We start from the raw sequence: 22,790 nt of genomic DNA, 5'->3' as shown, positions 1-22,790 counted from the left end.
GATAATTTTGGTGTTGAATATGCACACAGACGTGTAGTATTGTACCTTATAGCCGTGATTTATGGTTCAGAACGAGTTGTTGAGAAAGCTCTTTGGCACTGATAACATGATGTGCATTTGGAAGTGCTCATACCTATTAAAGGCACGCCTCAGGCCTGCCTTGCTTAAGGCTCAAGGGCTTGTGCCTCAACAGTCCTTAGGCAGGCGACTTCACTCAGGCTGTCGCCTCTAAGTAGAGGCGTGCGCCTAAGGCTCAAGAAAGGCGCACCTTTCTATTTTTTGTTTTCCTAAATATGTCACCTAGTGTTTTCTTTCAATTTAAAGCTGTCCAGCTATCATCTTCTTACATAGATAAATAAATAAAAGAAATAAAATGCAACAAAAAAACCAGTGATGTGCTTTGTGATCCAACCTCCACTCCTTCATCTAGCATGCACCTTCTGTAGTTTAGTTTTTACGCCATTCTGATATGCCTCTGTCAATTTCTTTTCCTTTATTTGCTTTCTATTTTTTATTCTGATTTATTTGTGTTTCTTTCCATGTTTTTCTAATTTTCCCTTGTTTTTTTGATATCTTAAATATAATTTGTTTTAATTTTTTTTTAAAATTTTTTAGCCTTCACTGGGATGCACACTTTCATCTAGAGGCTAGTGCCTAGGCTCCAGCAGCCCTTTGCACCTTGGTGTGTTTGCGCTTTTAATTACAGTGGATGTGCTCCTTATTTGATTATCTGTCTGCACATGATTTTCTTGCAGGACCGCTTTGAGACATTTGAAGATAGACCGTATTAAGAAATATGAATACTGCCTGCCATGTGAGTTTAGAAGCAATTTTCACTTGTTTAGATAGCTGCATTTCATGTCAACTCCTTGCATTAACTGCTGTCTTACAGAAAATGAACATAAAAATTATCTGAACCAGGTATGGTTGTTATTAAGGGCAATGTTACATTCGTTTATGCTTAGGCTTCATCTGAGATTAAGTTAAGTCACTTTTCAAAAGTGCATCTATTTATTATTTTTTTTAAACTGATTTTGGGAAACCATTGTTAGGGTAAAGCTAAAAATCTAGATTTCATGGTTTGCTAAGCTCTAAATATTGGAAGGGCAATTGCAAAAAGCAACAAGCAAGTATTCGAGCATATGCTATTGCCTGAGCAAGTTATGCTGTATCAGGTTTATGACATGCTTTCTTTCTTTTTGACAGATTTCTATCACCCCTTTAAGCAGGATGAGCTTGAACAAAGTACTGAGGTCCAGATAATTTTTCCAGCAGAACCAAAGCCGGTATGCTAAATAGAACTGATGGGAACCAAAATGTTTGGATTTGGATCTGAATTTTTTGGGTAGCTTTCTTTTGACAGATATCCACTGCACAAATATCTAAATTGACATTTTAATTTCTTGGCACATGCAGGTTTTCTGTGAATTTGATTGGGAGTTAGATGAGCTTGAGGTACAAGATTGACTTTTTGATGTTTTGTATTAATTTAACCTGAAGGGATTCTATCGTGAAAGTTACTTTGTCAGGCTTTATGTCGTTCAACCATATAAAAAGTATTGAAGTGCAACTACGATTGTACTTCATGTCGTGGCAGGGTTGGTCTAAGCAGATGCCTGTATAGACGTTCATAATCCACCATTTAGTTTTATGGAATCTTTTTGCCATTGGATGATCTTTTCTCATCTTAGTAGGGAGATGTTGTATTTTTCTGCAAACTTGTTTTAAAATCTAACGTGAATTAGTTGAATTTGTGAATTTTGAAAAATTCAGGGTGAATATATTCTACCTTGCCAGTGCCCAATTATGTTAAAGCTGCTTTCTAAACCATTTTCAACTTATCTTGAAGAGGAGAAATGACAAATAAAAGGAAAACAATTAAGTTGTGCTAAAATTTCCTATCAACCCGCAGGAGTTCACTGATAAGCTGATTGAGGAAGAGGAATTATCTGCAGATCAAAAGGATGCCTTCAAGGTGAATTTTATTTAATGTATTCAATTTTTTTGTAGGTTCTCTGATTTCACTAATATTGAACCCAATTCTTGTTCCCCACCTGTCAGGAGTTTGTCAAGGAGAAAGTTCGAGAAGCAAAGAAAGCTAACCGTGAGGTATTATGCAGTCCCACATATTGTGTTGTTTTCTTTTGTAAGACTGTTGGTAAGAGTATATGTAAGCCAGCTTTGAACTAATTTTCATTTTATGCAGGCAAGGGAATCCAGGAAAAAGACCTTGGAAGCAATGAGCGAGGAAACCAAAAAGGCCTATGAAAATATGAGGTTTTACAAGTTCTATCCTGTGCAAACACCAGATACACCTGACATATCAAATGTAAAGGTGAAATGTTGGAAATTACTCATTCATGTGCTTCATATTGCTAATTTTTTCATATGAAATAATTTTGTGCAAGAAATGCCTATTGCCGCCAATTTTTTTAGATTGAAATTCATTTAGTTTTTCTTCAACACTAGATTTTTGTGTGGTAATCATACATCAGAGATCCAGTCAAATGTGCATGGAATTAATTTGTCATTGCTATAATGCTAAGGAAAGGAGCGAGAAAAATGGGGGAAAGAAAAGCAGGGATCTATTTCAAGTCCCACATATCCTCCTGTTTCCTTCAATAACTGAAAGTGATCATCTTTCTTGATGAAATTTTACAGTTCTCTTTTTGTGCTTAATGTTTTTACTAATGACTTTGTTAGTGTATTACATTTCTTTTTATTAAAATGCCAACATTTCTCATGAATTCCATCATCTGCTTTAACCAAAGTCATTTAGGATTGGTGCATTATGTAATGGTAAACTGTGAAGAAAGGCATTTGCTTTTAGAATGTTAAGGAGATATATGAAGTATAGATATGAGCAAGCCATATATTGTGGTCGACATTTTTGATGTCTTAGATTCTTTTACCCTTAAATTTTGGTACTCTAGTTACCCTCCCTTTTATGGGATTGTCTTGAATCTTCATTGGAAAATGTGCATGTTTGCTTTATGTTACCCTTGTTCACAGTCAATTCTCTAAACTTGGGTTGACAATCTATTAGGGGTTGTTGCAAAGATAGCAAGGTGGACAAAAGAAATACAAGAGTGTAGTATTTTCCTAGTATGTTTAGCCTTCATTTTAGAATTACTTAGTGTTATCGGACTTCGTAAGCAAAGAATTCATAAATAAATCTGGGTAGAATGCCTACTTGCACATTTTCTATACAAGTACTTTTAGAAAGTTATTCCATATGTTAATAGGTATGTTGGCTTTGCAGGCTCCATTCATAAACAGGTACTACGGGAAGGCTCATGAGGTTCTATGACTTGACTCACGGAGGACAGTATTGACCAAGAGATTCCTCAGGCTTTGCTTTGGCTGTCGGATTTGAAGATTTTTTTCACCCATGAGGAAGTTGGAAGGCGTGCCTCTGGTGCCCCGCGGTTTTTCTTTGTCAAAGTTTAGGTATCTTAGTAGAAAGATGTATACTCGTAGTAGTTGGAGAATTTTTAGGTAAGCAGTTGAGTCCCTCATTACAATAGGGAGGCATTTGTAAGATGCATTGTTTAAGTCTTAAATTTTCAGTGTCTTGTTGAGTCGCAGGTAGTGAAATTTCCCTGTCACTCAAGTTTGTCTTAGTTACTTAGGTATCTCTTGAAAATCTCTGTTCTAATACCATGTCATTAGATTTTTGTATGACCAAAAGTAATATTTAAGAAACAAAATGAATAATTGATTAGTTGAATATTTTAGATTTATGTTCTCTTCACGTTCATAGTTACCATGTTTCGAACCGTGCTTTTTCTCGGTTGAAGTAAATCTTTATTTTCTTAAGGGAAAGTTTGTGAGGGTTTGATATTGATAAATTTCATGATGTTCGAGGAACAAATTAGTAAGAAATTAAATAAAATATTCAGTTAAATTATGTCATTAATCTTTGTGCAAATTCTGTTTTCTCTGTATAAAGGGAATAAAATGTCCACCTGTTAATGGTTACTATTAGTCACTATCACTGCCCGTCATCCTTGACTGCTAAGATTTATCCTTTTTATGATTCTTTTTTCATATTTGATAATAAATAAAGATTTTTATAATCTTATTATCGAAAAAATTTTAGAATAATTTTTAATGTTACAATCAAATAAAAATAAGAAAAAAGAAATGAGTTATCTGAAAAATATTTTGGAAGACATTATTTTTAAGGAAACAAAGAAAGCTACATATTTTTTACATTTGTTTATTTTCAGTTTTACTTTGTCTGTAGAGTGAGAAGTTGGATTCAAGATCTCATTTAAAGATTTAGGGATAAAGCGGTAATTCATAGTTAGTTTTGTAGTAAAGCAACTAATCTTATTTGAGTTCAGTGAAAGCGTGATCTGAATGATAAGGACCGCAGGAAATTACCTGAAACTTCACTTATTAAAAATTGATTAATAAAAATATGACTATTAAGTAAAATATTTTCAATGATAGCTGCAGATTTATAAATCAATTGTTTTTGTGTGCTTTCCTTTCATTAAAACTAGTTGGTTACTATTCAAAAAAAAAAAAAAAGAAAGAAAAAACAAATGTCTCTCTCTTATAGAGTATAAAATTATTTTTCTTTGAAATGACTATCAATAATTTGTTTTTGAATATCGGTATAAACAATTTTTTACACTAATTTTCAATATTTTAATCGATCAATAGAAAATAAATAGTGAAAAATATTTTTTAAAAATAAATCATAGCCTGAAATATAAACAGAGCCTTATATTTATTATCGCTTTGGACTTTGTGGAATGAATAGTGGAACTATTTGATGAATTTTTTATTATTAAATATAACGTGATGCTTATGGTAAATTTATAGATAATTAATTTATATAATTTATTCTTATTCAGAGTTGTTAAGAACACGTTGAATTTTCTATATCTGATAACAATATTTATCTATTACTTCAATAAAAAATTAATATATTTTATTCAATAAATATATTTTCTATATTTGATTATAATATTTCTCTTACTTTTATAAAAAATTTAATATTTTTTTAATGATGTGACAAATTAAGGGGTGGGATTAACGTTCAAACCTGCAGAGTTGTCAATTATATATTAATTTTTCTATTTTAATTGTAATATTATTTTTTTATTACATTTTAAAGAAATTTTTTGGAAACAACGTGCTAAAGAGTTCTGGTTGCGGGAAGGTGATGCTAATACCCGTTTCTTTCATCGAAGAGCTTCAGCCCGTCAGCAACAGAATCGAATTTCTTCTTTGAGAGACGAATCTGGTAACTGGTGTCACTTGAATTCCGGTTAGAGGATCTCATGGTTCGTTATTTTACAAATATGTTTGCTTCCCAAAATTGCACCTCTACGTTGGTTTCCGATTTTACTCAGCCTGTTATCACGACGAAGCAAAGAGTTCTTGTTAGCTCCTTACTCAATTGAAGATGTTCGGGCAGCAGTGTTTGATATGAAGGCCGACAAAGCCCCGGGACTTGACGGGTTCAATCCTGGCTTCTACCAAGGCTACTGGGACATTATAGGTAATGATATTGCTCTATACTGTATTGAGATAATTCACAGCAGGTCTATCCCTGATTATCTGAATGTGACTGGTTTGGTTTTGATTCCTAAGAAATCATCCCCTGAATCTATGACTGATTTGAGACCGATTGCTCTTTGCAATGTTCTGTTAAAAGTCATTACTAAGATGCTCGCAAATCGTCTTCGCACTATTCTTCCGCGTCTGATTTCGGAAAGCCAGAGTGCCTTTGTTGCGGGTAGGAATATTCAGGATAATTGTATTGTTGCTTTTGAAGCTTTACATGCATTTCATAGGACGACTAGGGGTTCTAATTTTTCTGCAGCTGTCAAAATGGACATCAGTAAAGCATATGACAGAATGGAGTGGTCCTTTCTTCGTCAAATGTTAACTAAGTTGGGGTTTCATGCTCTATGGATTAATCTTATCATGTCTACTCTAACTTCGGTTAAGTACTGGATTTTGCGGAATAATAGAGAGCTTGGACCCATTATCCCCACTCGAGGTTTGCGACAGGGTGACCCTTTATCCCCGTATTTATTCATCATCTGTGCTGAAGGCTTATCCAATATAATTCAGATGTCTATTCAGAATGGCAATTTGAGTGGTTTTCGAGTTTGTCGGAGAGGACCGTTAATTTCTCATCTGTTTTTCGCTGATGACAGTTTGGTGTTTTTGAAGGCTTCGGTTCAAGAATCACAATCTCTCAAACATATTTTGGCTATGTATGAGGCAGAATCAGGGCAACAGATCAATTTAAATAAGTCTTCCATTACTTTCAGCGCTAATACCCCTCGGCACTCCAGAAATCAAATATGTTCCCTACTTCAGGTTACGGAAAAGGATACTTTAGGCACTTACTTGGGTTTACCGTCTCACATGGGTCGGAATCGGAAGGAGGTTTTTAATTACATTAAGGACCGAATGTGGAAGCGTTTAAACTCATGGGAGCTAAAGTCTCTCTCCCGTGCGGGAAGAGAAATTTTGTTAAAAACGGTTCTTCATGCTTTACCTAATTACCTTATGAGTCTTTTCTTGTTACCCAAGACTTTATGTACGGAACTGGAACGTATCATGAATCGGTTTTGGTGGGGCAGTGGGCGGAACTACTCTCAGGGAATTCACTGGCTTGCTTGGAACAAAATGGCCATCCCGAAGGTGTTCGGAGGGCTAGGATTTCGGAAAATTCATGAATTTAACATAGCTCTTCTAGGTAAACAGGGCTGGAATCTCATGGTAAACCCAGATTCATTGGCTGCACGTGTGTTGAAAGCAAAGTATTTTCCGACTTGTAGTTTTCTGGAAGCTAATCTAGGCTCCAATCCGAGCTATGTTTGGCGAAGCATTTGGGGGTCTAAGAGTTTGATTCAAAGGGGATTATATTTGCGGGTTGGTAGTGGTTCCAACATATCTATTTGGGATTCTCCTTGGTTGCCTGTCGAAGAGTGTTCTTTTATCTCCACTCCTCGACCACACAATAGTAATGTTTTCCTGGTTTCGGATCTTATTGTACAACGAAGATGGGATGTTGAGCGGCTTCGACGATTATTCAATGCAAGAGATGTTACTTGTATCCTCTCTATTCCTTTAAGTAATCACATGGGAGATGACCGGTTTTGCTGGAAATTTGACACAAAAGGTACATACACAGTCAAGAGTGCTTACAGATTACTCCTACATAATCCTCTTGCGTCACAATTTATGTCTACTATAAGTTGGACTCAGCTGTGGAAGATGAAGATCCCACCCAAAGTTACAAATTTCATTTGGCGTGCAGTATGTGATGTTCTACCTTGTAGGAGGAATTTATGCTCTCGGAAGGTGGACATTCACGATATTTGCCCTCTATGTCTTGGAGATTCTGAAACTAATCTTCATATTCTTGTCAACTGCCCTTTTTCAAGACAGGTTTGGACTCTTTCCCATCTTGGATTTCGGTGGTCTTCGGCTATATCTTTTGGGGAGTGGTTTCAGCAAGCCTCCAACTCATTGACTTTGGAGAATTTGAGTTATGTTTCTATGGTGTGTTGGGCATTATGGACAACTAGAAATGATATGGTATGGCGTCAAAAAAGCAGGAATCCAGGGGCAGTAATTTTACTAGCTTCGGGTGTTTGGCACGCATGGAAGGAAGCTAAGCTTCATGGTTTGGTAGTTCCTTCTCCAGCAAACTCAAATCGTACATGGAGTCCACCCCCGTTTAACTGGTTAAAAGTGAACACGGATGCTTCAACTGGAGTGGCTTCTGGTTATGTGGGTATTGGCATAGTAGTTAGGAATTCAACCTCTGAGTTTATTGCTGGCAAAGCGTGGAGATTTCCGGGTTTTTTTACTGCTAAGGTGGCTGAGGCCATAGCCGTGAGAGAAGCTTTGAGCTGGATCAAGGATCACGGATGGAATTATATTTTATTGGAAACCGATTCTCAGTCAGTTGCAAATGCCATCAACGATGATACTACAAATGACTCGTCTGCTTTTGGTTTGATAATTCAGGACTGCAAATCTCTTTTGTCTGAGATACCAGTCGTAAAATGTAATTTTGTTTATAGGTCTGCGAATGTAGCTGCACATACGTTAGCAGTTGGAACACATTCCGAAGCAGGCTTGGGGGTTTGGAATTCTGTACCACCTCCTGTTCTACTTGATTTTTGATTTCGTAATAAAATTTTCCCATTTTAACTTCAAAAAAAAAAAAAAAAACAATAGTAATAGCCTCAATTTTTTATAATTTTACACTATCTAATTCCTATTAAGTAATGATCCCTAAGGGCTTTTTTGACATTTTACAATTTTTTTGCAAAAACTAACTACTAGACCTTATAGTTTAACAAAATCGTAATATAGGGACTAAGTAATATAATTTTAAAAATTGAAGTCTGTGATATTGTATTTGACCAAAAACCTAGAGATTATATAGTAATTATTCCTTTCTATTTGATTGCCTCTACTTGTATAAAAAATAAATTTTTCAACGAGGTTACAAATTAAAGGGGTTGGGACGAGGATGAATTTCAAACTTACAGAGTTGTTAAGTGCATAATGATTTTTTTATATTTAGTTGGAACGGTATATATGTTGTTTTTATAAAATTAATACTTTTCAAACTACAAGTTGATTTTCTATATTTGATTGGTAATATTTATCTATTACTTTTCTTAAGAAATTTAATATCCTTAAAAAAGGTTACAAATTATGATTAAAAAAAAAAAAAAAAAAAAAAAAAAAAAAAAGAGGTTACAAATTAAAGAAGGGTGAAGATGAAATTCAATTCCTGACGATCCTTGACTGTTATGTCATACTTAGCAATTAAATATATAAAAAGAAAAAGTTTTTTTTTGGCTATTTTAAACATGGAAAGTCTCTTTTTTTTTTTTTTTTTATAGTAAATTAGACATAAGTAGAGAATTACACATTAAATGCTGGACTTTATGTTCATGATTATATATTAAAATTTATATAATTTTTGATTTTCTTTTAAATTTATATGGGTTACATGCCAAATAGAGTTTGAACATAGTATTTGGATTCTTTTAAGTTAGGAAAGACCAATCTCATAATTTATGACATTATTAAAGAACTAATATTTAAACTTACATATTCAAATAAAATCTTAAAAGTTAATATTTTATAATTGACATTAAAAGTTTGAATATTTAAACTTAATTACAATCCTAGTTGAATTAACATATAACTAACAGCTCGTTTGCAACGAATGGATCATAGTTCTAAAATTCATTTGTAAATGAATTTATTATGCTTGGTATGCTACAATTGAAAATAAAGAATTCAATTGAATTCCATAGAATATGTTTAGAATAAATTCTTAAATGAATATTCATTTGTCTTTATTTCTTATAATAACCCTTGACATACTAATTTAACAAAAATAAATAACAAACATCAATTATATTTATTATGTACAATATAATAACTTATCATATTTTTATTAAAATATAAATAATAAATTTCATATAAATAAGTACACTAATATTAAAATGTTAATTAATTAATTATATCAGTAACATTCATCAAATAATTATTTTAATTGATATAAAAAATTTTGTTGATTAAAGTAATTAATTTGGAAACTAAAAAAAATATTAAGAATGTTACTATCATTTTTAATTGCATTCAAAAGCAATCGTTGATGATCAGTTTTATAGTTTCATAATAATAATAATAATAATAATAATAACTAACGTTATCACTGGATTAAAAAAAAAAAAAAGTCATTACTAGTTTGAAATTTTTCAAGAAAAAAAGGAAAAAAAAATATAAATATAAATTAACTTCATTGTTGGATTTAAAAAAAAAACATTATTATAGTTTAGAATTTTTCAAAGAAAATAAACAAAAAAAAAAAAATATTTGAGTTTATAGCAACAAGAGTAATTTTACCAATAAATATTTTAATGGTCAATTTTGTGGATTTCATTTACAAATTTTATTAATTTTAGTAAAATTTGAATTAGATATATCCAGTTCTATAGAATTGAATTCACAAAATTCAATAAAAAAACCATATTTCAATATTAGAATTTAATAAAGAAGAGATATTATCAAAAATTCAAGAATTAATATTTAAATTCAATTAGAAATCATTTTATTTAAATTTAAATCTATTATGAAGAAATGTTAAATCGAGGATGAATAATAAAGCATGCTATATTCTCAAATAAGCTACTGTCGTAGGAGATCCTACCCAATCAAAATCCTGCAAACTTGACTTTAACACACAGGATTTTGTAGATCAAACTAATGCATAACCCAACCAAACCGCAACCTGAGATGAACCATTCCAAAACCACCCAAAAGATGACTCAAACTCGAAATGACCCAAATCCAAAGTGACTTGACTCAAACCCATCAAGTGCCACCTTCAAATATTATTAAAAAGTTAATCATTGTCTGAAACAAGTCCCCAACTCACTAGAGAGCTAGTTCTTCCAAGGGATACAGAATAATAAGGCAACTTGGCAAGGCCCTTCTCATTTCATCTAAAAAACATTGTACAGAAGCATTGGTTGAGAAATTACATGATACTTGATACCTCAATGTGATAATTAACAATACAACACAAAACAAAAAGACTCCAAATTGGAATCTGAGTAAATGGAAAGAACTCAGAAAACATGCTTCCTGCATAATTATCTATGGCCACACTGGACAGGATAAGTTAAATACAAAATATTGATAAACTTACCCAGCTGTAGCAACAATGGAGCTTTTTGGCTTAAAAAATCTTCGCTCAATTATCTGTGACGAATAAATCTGTCGCAAGCAGCAAGAAATGATTTTTCCATTCACCAGGACCAGCAAAGGCAATAGACCGCAGCATAACGGAAGAAACAAGAGCACAATGGAATAAAAAAGCATTCGCCGGAACCAGTATGGACACATTGTGCTGGATTTCATCCCTTGAGAGACCGTGAGAGGCCCATGAAGTACACAAAACAATATTGAGGTACAAACATTTGAGAAGAAGTGCAGCAAGCACATAGTTTCCCAATATATCAGCCACATCAATCCACTTCCTCCCAAAGTATCAACACAAAATTTGCCAGCAAAACCACAGGCAGTGCCTAACAGTAACAGTATGAAAGTTACTGGCATTATTTGACGTGAAGCTGATGACGTTGAAGCAGCAAATAAGCAACGACAAGGATTATTAAGATGCCAAATAGCATTCGGCTCATGACCTGTACATGACACCTGAGAGTGTGCAGCCCTGAGTTGACAGATGAAAATGGCTTTGGGATCCACCAAGATTTGGACTCCTGAATCAGATTAGAGAAACAAATTTTATAAGCATTTCATATAACTGAAAAAAAAAAAAGCTAGACAAATATAGCAAGGAAAATTCAAAGGTGTGACATGACAATTTTTTGACATCTCTAATTACATAAGGAGTTAAAACCAATACCAATATTAAAAAGAAAGAGAATTTCCATCCTGCTGTAGATTTAGATTATATCTGTATGGAATTTATTTTCAAGTAACAAAAGAAAACTAGTTTGGAACAAGGGCTTGGTTGTTATTGTTGTCGTTGTAAAAGAGAGAACTTAATAAAATCATACATCAAGGTAAAATTCAAGGCGCCCCGTCAGAGGCATGTGGCAGTGCCTTCCCAGATGAAAAGAAATACCAAAATTCCCTAGAAATCCAATTCGGTATTTATTGCACATTTGTAGTAAGACTATAAAGTAAGTCAGTAGTAGTCCATCTTCAACTTTACCACTAAAGGTCCAGGGACATTATAATGTCCTCATAACATTTTCTCTATAGAACCTCTGTAATTTCGGAGAAAATAGTCTTATAAAGAACATATAGAATCTAAATCACTAGACCACAATACTGGTGGTCCTTACCTCAACTGAAGGACTGCAGGATGCAGTAGCGTCAGTAATCCTTTGGTATGAAAACACGTAGGCACCATACAAAAGGCAGGCAGACATGATGAACAAACCAGCAACAAGACAGTCTATGCAATTCTTAAGCAGATCAGCATGCCTTGTCTTCTAATTGATTCTTGAACTTTTCAGCTTTAAAGGATTGCCTTGATATGCCCATTGCTAGTTTTGTTCTCTCAAGATGATTTGAATCAACACTAAGAGCCAGCTGGGCCTCCTTCAACTTCAATTTTCTCATTGTAAGACCAATCTCTAAAGCCTTCAGGTCATTAGAACGAGTAGTTTGCTCCATGAGAGATTTCTCAATACTACTGAGTTGATTGATTACTGGACCGAGTGAGCTTGGTACAGAAACCTGCCAGTTTAATTGCCCATGCGGGGCAAGTTCTTGACTCGAACAAGGCATGCTTTCTTCTACTACTTCAGCTATCTGCGTTTGGTTCTTAACTGAACTGGAGGGCAATTCAGTTTCTGATTGACAATCTTTGATGTCAGAGCTACTTGCACAACTAACTCTAGCGTTGAGATTCATGTATGAATCAGAGTTTTCTACGTTTACGTGGCTTAAGTGATATGCTTTCTTATTGATGGAAGCTTCATTAATCAATCGAAGAGTCCTCAATGTGCTTCCAAATGATTTCTCAAAGCTCATTGCAAAAAAATAAAATTCATCACCAAAGACCTGTTGAAACATAGGCAATAAGAAACATAGCCATTTATATCATATTAGCATTCTAAGTCTGTTTGATTTTGATAAGAACTTATGAAGAAGCTTAACTTGAAAAACCAGAGTCCATGGATAAGTCAGCAGTTAAAGCAGGGCTTACATTGGCTAAAGATTCTCTGACAGCTGAAGCACAGATCTGCAAATGCAGATACAAATAATGTTATTGTTAATGCTCATTATTTCTAACTTGCTCAAAATTAAATCCAATTTTCATATTCAAACAAAATACGAAACTGACCAATTCTCACAATATACATACAATATTTCAAATTTGCTTAAGATGAAATCCAATTTTCCGTGCTGATTGATTTCAATACCTGATATCAATGTCTTTCTGAGAACAAAAAGAGAGAAAATCCATTGGATTGTCCAATAGTGAAATATTTTTTTCCCATATTCCAAGTGAAGAAATATGAATAGATAAAAAAAACCCATGGTAACAATTGCATAAGTCCATTTGAAAGAGAACATATAGAAATCCAACTTAATCTGGTAAGAGGATTAAAAATATGTACCTTTGAAAGATGATCAACAGCAATCTCCATGCCTGCCGTATCTTTCCTCTCCAGGACCTAGATTCAGAAAGCAACCATGCACAATATCAACCAATGGAATAAATGGCAATCCAAAGGACGCACAACACATATACATACACTTTTAGAAGTCAACATAAAAATAAAATTGTTTCTGAAGGATTCCTAAGAAGCTAAAATGGTCACAGTGTTACAAATCTAATTATTGTGTAGAGGAAATTTTTGAGCATTATTCCTAGCCAGGATTTCATATTTAAATGTATAAATAGAAAGACATATGTCGGCATATATTTCATTTTTTAGTCAAATAAAATGATGCATTCATGAAAAACATGAAACATTATGTAAAAGAATATTTATTTGTCAGGAAAAATAAAAATTTAATGCACCTGCCTCTATGTGACTTCAACTAAAAGCATGCAATTACATATTATTCAATGAGAATATGCAACAAAATTTCTATGTTAGGCATAGAATTAAGGGATTGCTTCAAATATTAGTACACGGTAATTTATATCTATGTCTTCACAACTATTACATATTTTTAATAACTAAATGTTTATTCATGCATTTCACTTCCAAGAGCTTCAGGATCATCACTCACCACACATTAGTTGCCATGATACCAACTAAATGTGGCAGTAGTTAATCGCCAAATTAATTAGACAATATTTATAAGCTAATTACCAATTTTTGTAGTCTCTCTTCGAATTTGCAGTTCCATTTTAACTACCACATAAACGTCAAGAACACATAAAGAACATACAATGAGACAAACACTCGTTAGCATTTAAAACTTAGTTGAAAATATCCACACCACATCCAAATTTCAAAATATTTAATCGATAAAATACACATACAAGGAAGAAGCATAAACAATGCCTCGTCCAAAAACAGAACTTTGACTAAACAATTAGCAAGAATCAATTTTGAACCAAACACAACAATTAATACAAAAAATCTTTGTCTCAAGCAAATAAAAAAGAAACATGTAAACATGGCAACAAAATTCTAGTTACAGGCAACATAAAAAAATCCAAACTTTGCCCAGAAAAAAAAAAAAAAAAGCAACTAAGAACTTTAAAAGCGCAATATAATTTGCTTATATTATACCAAAAATTGAAACTTTCAACGAACCTGGGCAACAATAGCAGCAAAAGACATTCCGAGAGGGAGAGCAGCGGCCTCCATATCGCTATTCCCGAAGCGGCCACCACGCCTAACCGGAGCTATCAACACCTTAGGGTTTCTGCGTTTATAAGTCATGCTAGTACTTCTCCGTGTAGAAGGAGAAGATGATGAGGATATCATAGAAACGCCTTCATAAGCTTTCTTCTTCTTCTTCTTCTTCTTGCGATGGGTCATATTTAGGCTATCGTCCTCAAGAGGTTTCGAGATTGCCGGAGGAGACTCATCCTCCGGAATCGAATCGGCAGTGGTATTGGATTCTTGAATTGGCGGCGAAGCAGAAGGAGAAGGGGTGCCCATAGAATATAGGAGAGGAAAGGGAGGAGAACCTGATTTTGAAAATCAAATGATAGATACAGAGGAGTTGATGAGCAATCTGGTGGGTTGGTTTCCTGACTGCAACGGAAACAAAGCGTCAACACCCAACAGACAACGGTCGTAGGTAATTATTAATATCTATTTATTTATTTATATTATAATAATTTACATAATATTATTAAATTTGAGAAAAAATAATTTGTTCCGTAATATTTCGCGTGATTTCAGGATAAAACTACGGCCAAAAAATTCAAACTGTCTATATGAATGCAGAATCTTCTTTTCACCGTTAAATTTGAAATACTTAAATTTAAATGTTAAATTCAAACTTTACTAAATAACTTATTCCCTATAAAGTAGCTTACAAAAAAGCTATTTAATGTAATTTTTTAATTTGAATAAAAATACTCTTTTTAACATAATTATAAAAATAAAAATAAATAATTATCTAATGATTAAATTTATTGACTCAAAATAAATTGTTTACCATCTTAATAAATTAATTTACTATTTCATTATTAAAATATTAATAATGAATTTATTTAAAAGAAAACATATTATATATACGACATTTTATTATTTTTCTATACGTTTTTTTAATTAAGAAATAAAATTACATAACTCAAATGCTTGATTTAATTTTTTTCTCCAATTTTATTTAATAATAAACTAATTTTTCTAATGTATATAATTAAATTTTATTTCATATATTTTTAATATGCCTAGTAAGGTCGCATCTATTTGATTTAAAAACATATATTAGTTATCAAGCAAAAGAAAATGTCATTACTATTAAGAAATTTATGAAGATCTTTCTTCTTTAAACTGATTTTTACAATTATTGCAGTCAAAATTTCATATATTTTATATACTATTGTTCTTTTTTACTTAATCTTTATTTAATTTATTTTTAACTCTAAATAAAGGAATATAAATAATAATTTATTACTTTTAATTTGTATTTTAATTAATTTTAGTTTTTTTATTATAAATTAATCTATATATTTTTTAAAATCCATATTATATATTTATCCATGAAATATATTTTTATTTTTTTATTTAATTTAAAATGTCCAATTACGCAAGTTTCTAGATTGTAAACTGTAAATTTAACTTGAAACCTTGTTCTTATGTTAAATTATTTATATAATTTTTATAAATAAAATATTACTTAATGTATATATAAAATTTTATAATTTTAGTGTTTATTAATTAAGAATTTAAATTGTATAAGAAGTCTATACAGTATCATAAACTTTAATTTAGGTGAATTGAAAACATAATTTTATAGTTAATTTATCTTTACAGTTTAAAAAAAAAAAAAGAAAAAACAAAACAAAACAAATTCATTGTGACCTACTATAGAAGGTATATGTAACACATGTCATAAAAATAGACTCTATATCAATAGAGAATTCTTTGATTCGTAGTAGTAAAAGCGCGGTTTAAAGATGTAATAAATACTTTTTTCCATATTTACTTTTTATATATGACTAATAATTATTATTTCAATTTAATAGTTTTTTTAAAAATTAGTATTAAATTAAAGATAATATAGTCAATTTACTCAATAATTTATTGTAGTTTAGACAAATTTAATGATTTTCTTAAACAACGTGATTTCAAATGTGGCAAATATTATGTAACTGAGGTATTAGTATTATTAAGGAATAAAGTTTAATTTGCCCCCAACTTCGGGGGCAATATTCAATCTGTTTAAACATTATTTGTTTTACAATTTTTCTCCTACATATGCACTAAAAAAAGTGAAAAATTCAATTTTAAAAAAATAACTTTTAATATTGTTATAATAAAAATTATTTAAGAAGTTCAAAAAATATTTAAAAATATAATAATAATTATAAAAAAATTATAGTGACTTATCATTGATTTAAAAAATTGCAGAATTAAAATATTTGGTTTAAATATTTATTATTTTTATTTAGTTATTTCTTAATTGTATTTCATCTCAATTAAATATTTGATTATTTTTTAATTAAAATTTGATTTAAATTAAATATTTATTTTCTTTTCAGTAAAATCAGACTTTTTATCCTTTTGGTGTAAGTTCAGGAGATAAATTATGAAAAGTGATTTTTGGACAAATTGAATATTATTCCTAAGTTCATGGCCAAATTTAGCTTTATTTTATTATTATGATTTACAACAAGGTAATCAATTTAAAATTCCTCTGTCCCGATTAATAGCACTTTATATTCACAAGAATTAAGAAAAATTAGTTATTTCAGTTAGGAAAGTGAATTTGCATGTATTTTTCTTATTGCAACCTTACTTTAATATGAGATATATTTATTAATATATTATTAACTTTTCCATCTATCAAAATTAATTAATTATCTAAAGTTGATTAATATATACTGAAAATGGTTAAACTTAATAACTACTTATATTATCAAATTTCAAAGTGATTATAAATAAATAATGATATTGAAAAATAATAGGTAATTAATAAAAAAACAAGAAAATTATTTTTAACAAGTAACGTTAAATATGAGTAACGATAAATAAATAACACAATATAACTTTTAGCATCATTGAAATGATATATGTTAGGTGTATTCGATGTTCTATTTATTGCCTTCAGTGGAACTAATAAACCAAACAGATAGTTCCATTTTTTAAGTTTTATGTAATTTTGGGACATGAGAGAGAAAGAGCTTCTAAGAGAAAATTCTGGTTTTATTGAGACTACGTGGATTTTAAAACATAAAAAATGTTGAGCTGGACATCCATGTCAATCTTCCGGCATCTCTTCACCAATAATTAGATAAAAGTGACTTTAGTGTTAAGAATTTTACCATTACAAATTGAATTCGGAAGATGAAAGTGTGACGGTGTCTATATTTCAGAAACAAACCTTGAATGAAATTAAGCCAAATTAAACTTAATCGCTAACTTTTTCAAACCTACCATTTTAGATATAGTTCGGGCAATTTAAACGGTTTTTAGTAGTTTACGAGCATCCCATGCATAGCTTGCATAAAATTTGAATAACAACAACATAGGAACGTGCAAGAAGTTTAGTACTATCCGTCACAACTTTTCTACTAGCAGAGGATTGTTATGGATGCTCCTCAAAGTGAACAAGTGTGGCCTTATGCAAGAAGTTTTAAGGTTAAAGTGCCTTGATCTACCTAAAAACAAACAAGGACGACGACAAAGGTATTTCTCTTGCAAGCCCAGATTTTATATGGGATGCTTATGTTTCTTCAGAATATCTGGAAATTGGATAAACATTTGAGAATATGACCCATGTATATCAGAATTAGGTTTTCTTCTAGATCAAACCCAAAATTTGTGACTGAAGTAGGGAAGGATTGAAGAATCATAGAGTATCCATGAAAATATGAGCCGCTTCCGTCAAACTCAATATTCACTTGAAATATTTTTATTATTTAAATATTTTCAAATTAAAATATGGATTTTAGTGGGTAGTGGGTGTATTCACAACTTTAAACCTACACCCAGTCTCGTTTGAATCTATCTTTTCTTTTGCCCACGCCTTTATCCAAATCCACAGTGAATAATTAATTTAATATCTATATCCGTCCTAAACTCATTTAATCAACACCTAAACTTGCTCAATGCACCTGCCCTCACACCCTTTTTTAACAGGATATTATACTTGTCTAAATTTGATGTATGCACTCATCCATGGATCAAACCAATCAATACAAAAAAATTTTAAAAATTATTCTAGCTTTATCTTTTTTTTTTTCTTAATGAATAGTGAAAATATCTTCTGTTTAAAAAAAAAAAAAATTCGTTAGTTTGACCCATGGATGGACTCAAAACAATTTCAATGCTTTTTAATTGAGACTCGTTTAAAAAAGGATGGTGTTATTTCTAGAGCACTAATCGTTAATGCTAGAGCAATACATTTTATACAATATCACTTGACCAAATTGCCCCTTAATGAATTTATCTCCTCTCTTTCTTTTTTAATCTCCACAGGAACATTAATTCATTTTTTTAAAAAGAAAAAAATTAAAAGATATAACTAAACGATCTAAATAAATGAATGCTTTCAATTCAGTTGTTTATACTTGGTTCTCACACAAAGTTCTTGCTATAGCGAATTTATCTGATAAAAAATACGCAATTGACAAGTTAAAAATGGATTATATAGAAAAATTGCAGACTTCAATTGTTTATAGAAGAGAGATGTTTCCCAAATATTAATCCAAATTATTTATGAAAAAGATAAAAAGAATAAGAAAAGACAAGGCTGAACACATAACAAGTTATAATTTGTTTTTCTCTCTTTTTTAATGAGAGCCTGGTATTTATACAAGAAAGGTTATGTTATTAGGAAATAAGAGAGAGCTTTGGACCAGAAAAAAATGGTGTTGCTGTTTGAGTGATGGTGATCAGAGCTATTGAATTTATTTAGATTGTTTAGTTCTTTCTTTCTTTTTTATTCTTTTTAAAAACTGAATTTAATGTTCCTGTTGGTGATAAAAAAAAAAAAAGGAGGAAAAAAGAGATAAATTCATTAAGGGGCAATTTTGTTAAATGATATTGTATACAATGTTATTGCTTTGGCGTAACCAATTAGTTCTCTGAAAATAATGGCACTCTTAAAATAAAAAAAAAAAAACACTTTCAAATATCATTTTGGTGCATTGGAAATATTATTATTGTTATTATTATTTTGTCTAAAATGAGAAGTGGAGAAACAAAGAAGGCGAGGTAGCTGGTGTGTGCTGCGAAATTATTAATCCACACCACATAAATTGAAATAACGTTACACTTGGAAAATATTTAGTGAAATCGCATCTCTCAAATAAAAATATTTTCATAGAAATTCTCTATTTTCACATTGCTCATATATAATTGATCAAAGGCAGGAAATGACTTAAAACATAATATATTTTCATACATGGATATTTATATATATATGTATACATTAATTAATTAATATTTCTAATAGCTGCCTTCATCTTGAAAAATTACCTGCACCACCAAATTCTCTCCAGACCCAACAAACCTTCAGTTATATCCATAGCCGCTTTTAGGAGTAGTATTACTTGCGCCCCCAAGTGAATAAATCCGCCATTAAAGGTCTGCAAGTCAACCTCAGTTGAAAAAGAACTATTTACTTTGTTAATTTCGTCATTAGTTGCAAAGCGGAGATTGATCTTCTTGTCTAGCCATAGAATTTTTCTCTCCTTCAGTTTCTCTATATTTGTTGAGATAAATCTTTAACGGACCCACATAATTTTCAAAACCCTAGTGTAGTCATAGCCATAAAAGATCGTCGCCATTAATGGTCTTTCTTTTTTCTCTTTCACACTTATCGGAAGGCTTCACCGGTGATGAAGCTTATGAACTCAGAAACACATTTCGTGAACGGTTTCTTTAGCTTCTTTGGATATTTTTGCATTTGCCGGAAGTGATTTTTTCATGATACGGCTAACGTTGGCGATAGGGAGAATCGGTCTTGCTCTTTGGAAGAGCTATCAGAGATATTCCCTGACAAGGGGCTTCCGATAGGGCTGGTTATTTTGGTTTCTTTTTCCAGCCATAGTATTTAGATTCAAGAAAATGGAGGAGCAAAGAAAGGAAGAGAAAGCAAGAAAGAAGGAAAAGTTTAGTGTATTTTTCTTTTTATTTTTTAGTTTCTTTTGTAAGTGCTTGTGTTGTGGAATCTAAAGAGATGAGAGCTTGGGCTTTTAAGCTAACAAAAGTGGGGTAAAAGAGACCAAAAATATAAAAAGTGGAAAGGCGGTATGATGTGGACAGGAAAAAGAAAGAAACGAAGCACTTACAACCATTCTGCAAAGAATGGTTTTTGAGAAATGTCGAATCTCACACCAAGTAAAATTTGCAAAAAGATCAATGAAGAGTTGTTGTTACTTCGTAGGCGGAGAGTGGTGACTTTTCTTTTAAAAGCTTCAAATGAAGTGCGGACACGTGGAATATGATAAAAGTGGATTGATTTACAGTCAAGTTACCCAAATTGAGAATGACTTGTCTTCACTTAGTATTTGATGTCCGGTACGGAGCCAAAATTGAAGATAAAGAGGGTAATTTTTTTTTTTTTTTCAAAAGTTCGGAGTGACAAAATTAAAAAGTACATTAGTTTAAGGGATAATTATTGAAAATTTTTTCAGAAATTTAAAGGGTAAACTTTAAAAAAAAAAAAAAAAATTGCTGAGGGGAGCGGAGCTATTCCTGACCCCTCCCTCAGTCAATGTACAAGCCAACACATGCATCAAGTCAATCTTATAAAATTATTCAGTGCAAACAAAAAGTGTTAATTAATAATTCACTTGAAAAAAAATGAATAAACAGTTTTCAATTAATTTTTTATTGAATAATGGAAAAGAGAATTTAACTTGAATCTATTATTAAATCATATATATACTTAACCACTAGACTATTTTTCAATGTGCGAATAAACAATTAAGTTATTGTTTAATAATAGATGTGATCTAATTGGTTAGAGAATATGAAAAATAAGAGTATATATATAAGTGCCTGCACACGCGCATGTCTTCATGCTAATATTGAGGTAGTATTTAGATAAAGCACTTCAATAATAATGATTTCAAATTTCAGAATTGGTCTTTTAAATAAGTTCATTTAGAGATGCAATTTATTTCTACTGATAATTTCTAATTTATATTTAGTATCTGTTCTCTGATCTTAATTTCAATTTTCAATATATTTAAATATGTACATGACCCTCTTATTTTATAAAAATTGTTCTGATATAAAAATTTCTGCTGTATTTCTAAATAGAAATTCAGTAATATGAGAGAATACTAATCCAAAAAATATATAAAGTTAATTAGTTTTGCTTTTATTTGTTTGAAATTAAAATTTAGTAGAGTTAATGATAGATGGCAATCATTAGCTTCATCTTTTTTTTTTTTTTTTTTTGAATTAGTAAATGAATATAACTTTCCAATTTTATTAGCTAATTAGAGTTTAACCTCACGTAAATGATGTACTTCAACTCAATTTATTATTATCTGTAACAGCGTTTTAAGTAGCTTTTAGCGTTATATTGTTGAGGGTAACATAGCATTTGAACTAATTTTTAGAGGTTAAAGTAACATTTTATGCAAAAGTTAACACATGCAATGTTACTTTTTAGCATTTTATAAAAAAATTACTCAAACCGCTAAATGATCTAAAATAAAGTAACAGATACCAAAACAATTAATTTTGCCCGAACAGCTAAACACTCTAGAGTAGCTGATAGATATCAAAACAACTAATTTTACTGAAGAGATTATATATATACATATAGGGACAAATATACGTAATGAATAATGGTGGAATAAATCCGAGGATATTGATCGGACATCCATGGAAACTGGCAATCTTTCCTTGTCCTTATGAAGATATTTCGTATATTAAAGCTTTTTTCTGACTTGGAATCAGAGTTGGATAACTAATATCAACCTTCAATTCATAAAATATCACATGGGTATCTTTCCTTGGCTTAAATAAAGCATGCAATAGTTGAGTGGCTCTAGCACATATGCTTCACTTTCCTCTCCTTTTTGCTTATTTATGTCTTTCTAGATTCTCTTTATCACATCCCATATATAATATATATATCCCCACACCTTCTCTTGCCTCAATCAGTCGTTTTTTCTAATCTCTGTTAAGATGTAATAAATTCGACGATAAAATTTTTTATCATTTTGATGAGTCAAATGGAGAGCGAGTCTTGCTGTATAACTAATCATATCATTTCGGTACATTGCATTTTTCAATAAATATATTAATTGACAGAAGTAGAAAAATTTATGAGTGAGAGAATTTGATAAATGATAATGTGCTCAAATAAATATATTATTTGAACTAAATAAATATCTTTATAGTCTTTCTGGTTATTTTAAGTAAGGAATAATGAAATAAATGCCGGAGAGCGAGAATGTGGAGACTTCATACTGAGCGAGAATTTAGGGCATTAATTACATAATAAAAAGACCTTTTGACCAAGAGTTACTTATTTCAATTCTACTTAATCAATGCTTGGTTGATTCTTAACAAACCTATTATATATAATTAATTATTAAATTTATATTTAAATAATATAAAAGGTATAGTTATTGT

At 31.1% G+C, this 22,790-nt stretch overlaps 1 protein-coding gene and 2 pseudogenes across 2 annotated transcripts; 1 reads left to right on the top strand and 2 right to left on the bottom strand.

The window, feature by feature from the left end:
• Positions 1 to 744: 744 nt before the first annotated feature.
• LOC149492026 (protein HEAT INTOLERANT 4-like) lies at positions 745 to 3,737 on the top strand (the record flags this gene model as incomplete). The annotated part of the gene is made up of 7 exons (XM_089716917.1): positions 745 to 814; positions 1,207 to 1,286; positions 1,417 to 1,455; positions 1,913 to 1,975; positions 2,062 to 2,109; positions 2,207 to 2,335; positions 3,263 to 3,737. Coding segments are annotated over 7 exons (477 nt in total), but the record flags the coding sequence as incomplete, so codon positions are not given.
• A 6,741-nt stretch (positions 3,738 to 10,478) lies between these two features.
• LOC149492025 (protein CPR-5-like) lies at positions 10,479 to 14,816 on the bottom strand (annotated as a pseudogene). Its single transcript, XR_016319171.1, has 5 exons — positions 14,325 to 14,816; positions 13,170 to 13,226; positions 12,755 to 12,790; positions 11,886 to 12,609; positions 10,479 to 11,294 (listed from the first exon to the last, which is right to left on the bottom strand). The product of XR_016319171.1 is annotated as a protein CPR-5-like (transcript).
• Positions 14,817 to 19,640: 4,824 nt separating this feature from the next.
• Positions 19,641 to 20,242, bottom strand: LOC149492024 (nuclear transcription factor Y subunit B-1 pseudogene; annotated as a pseudogene).
• Between the last annotated feature and the right edge of the window lie 2,548 nt (positions 20,243 to 22,790).

This window comes from Jatropha curcas, unplaced genomic scaffold, assembly GCF_041381405.1.
Source record: "Jatropha curcas cultivar XTBG-Jc1 unplaced genomic scaffold, XTBG_Jcur_1.0 HiC_scaffold_164_pilon, whole genome shotgun sequence".
Classification (NCBI taxonomy): domain Eukaryota; kingdom Viridiplantae; phylum Streptophyta; class Magnoliopsida; order Malpighiales; family Euphorbiaceae; genus Jatropha; species Jatropha curcas.
Note: the sequence above shows the minus strand (reverse complement) of the source record. Positions and strands in the feature narration are given on the sequence as shown.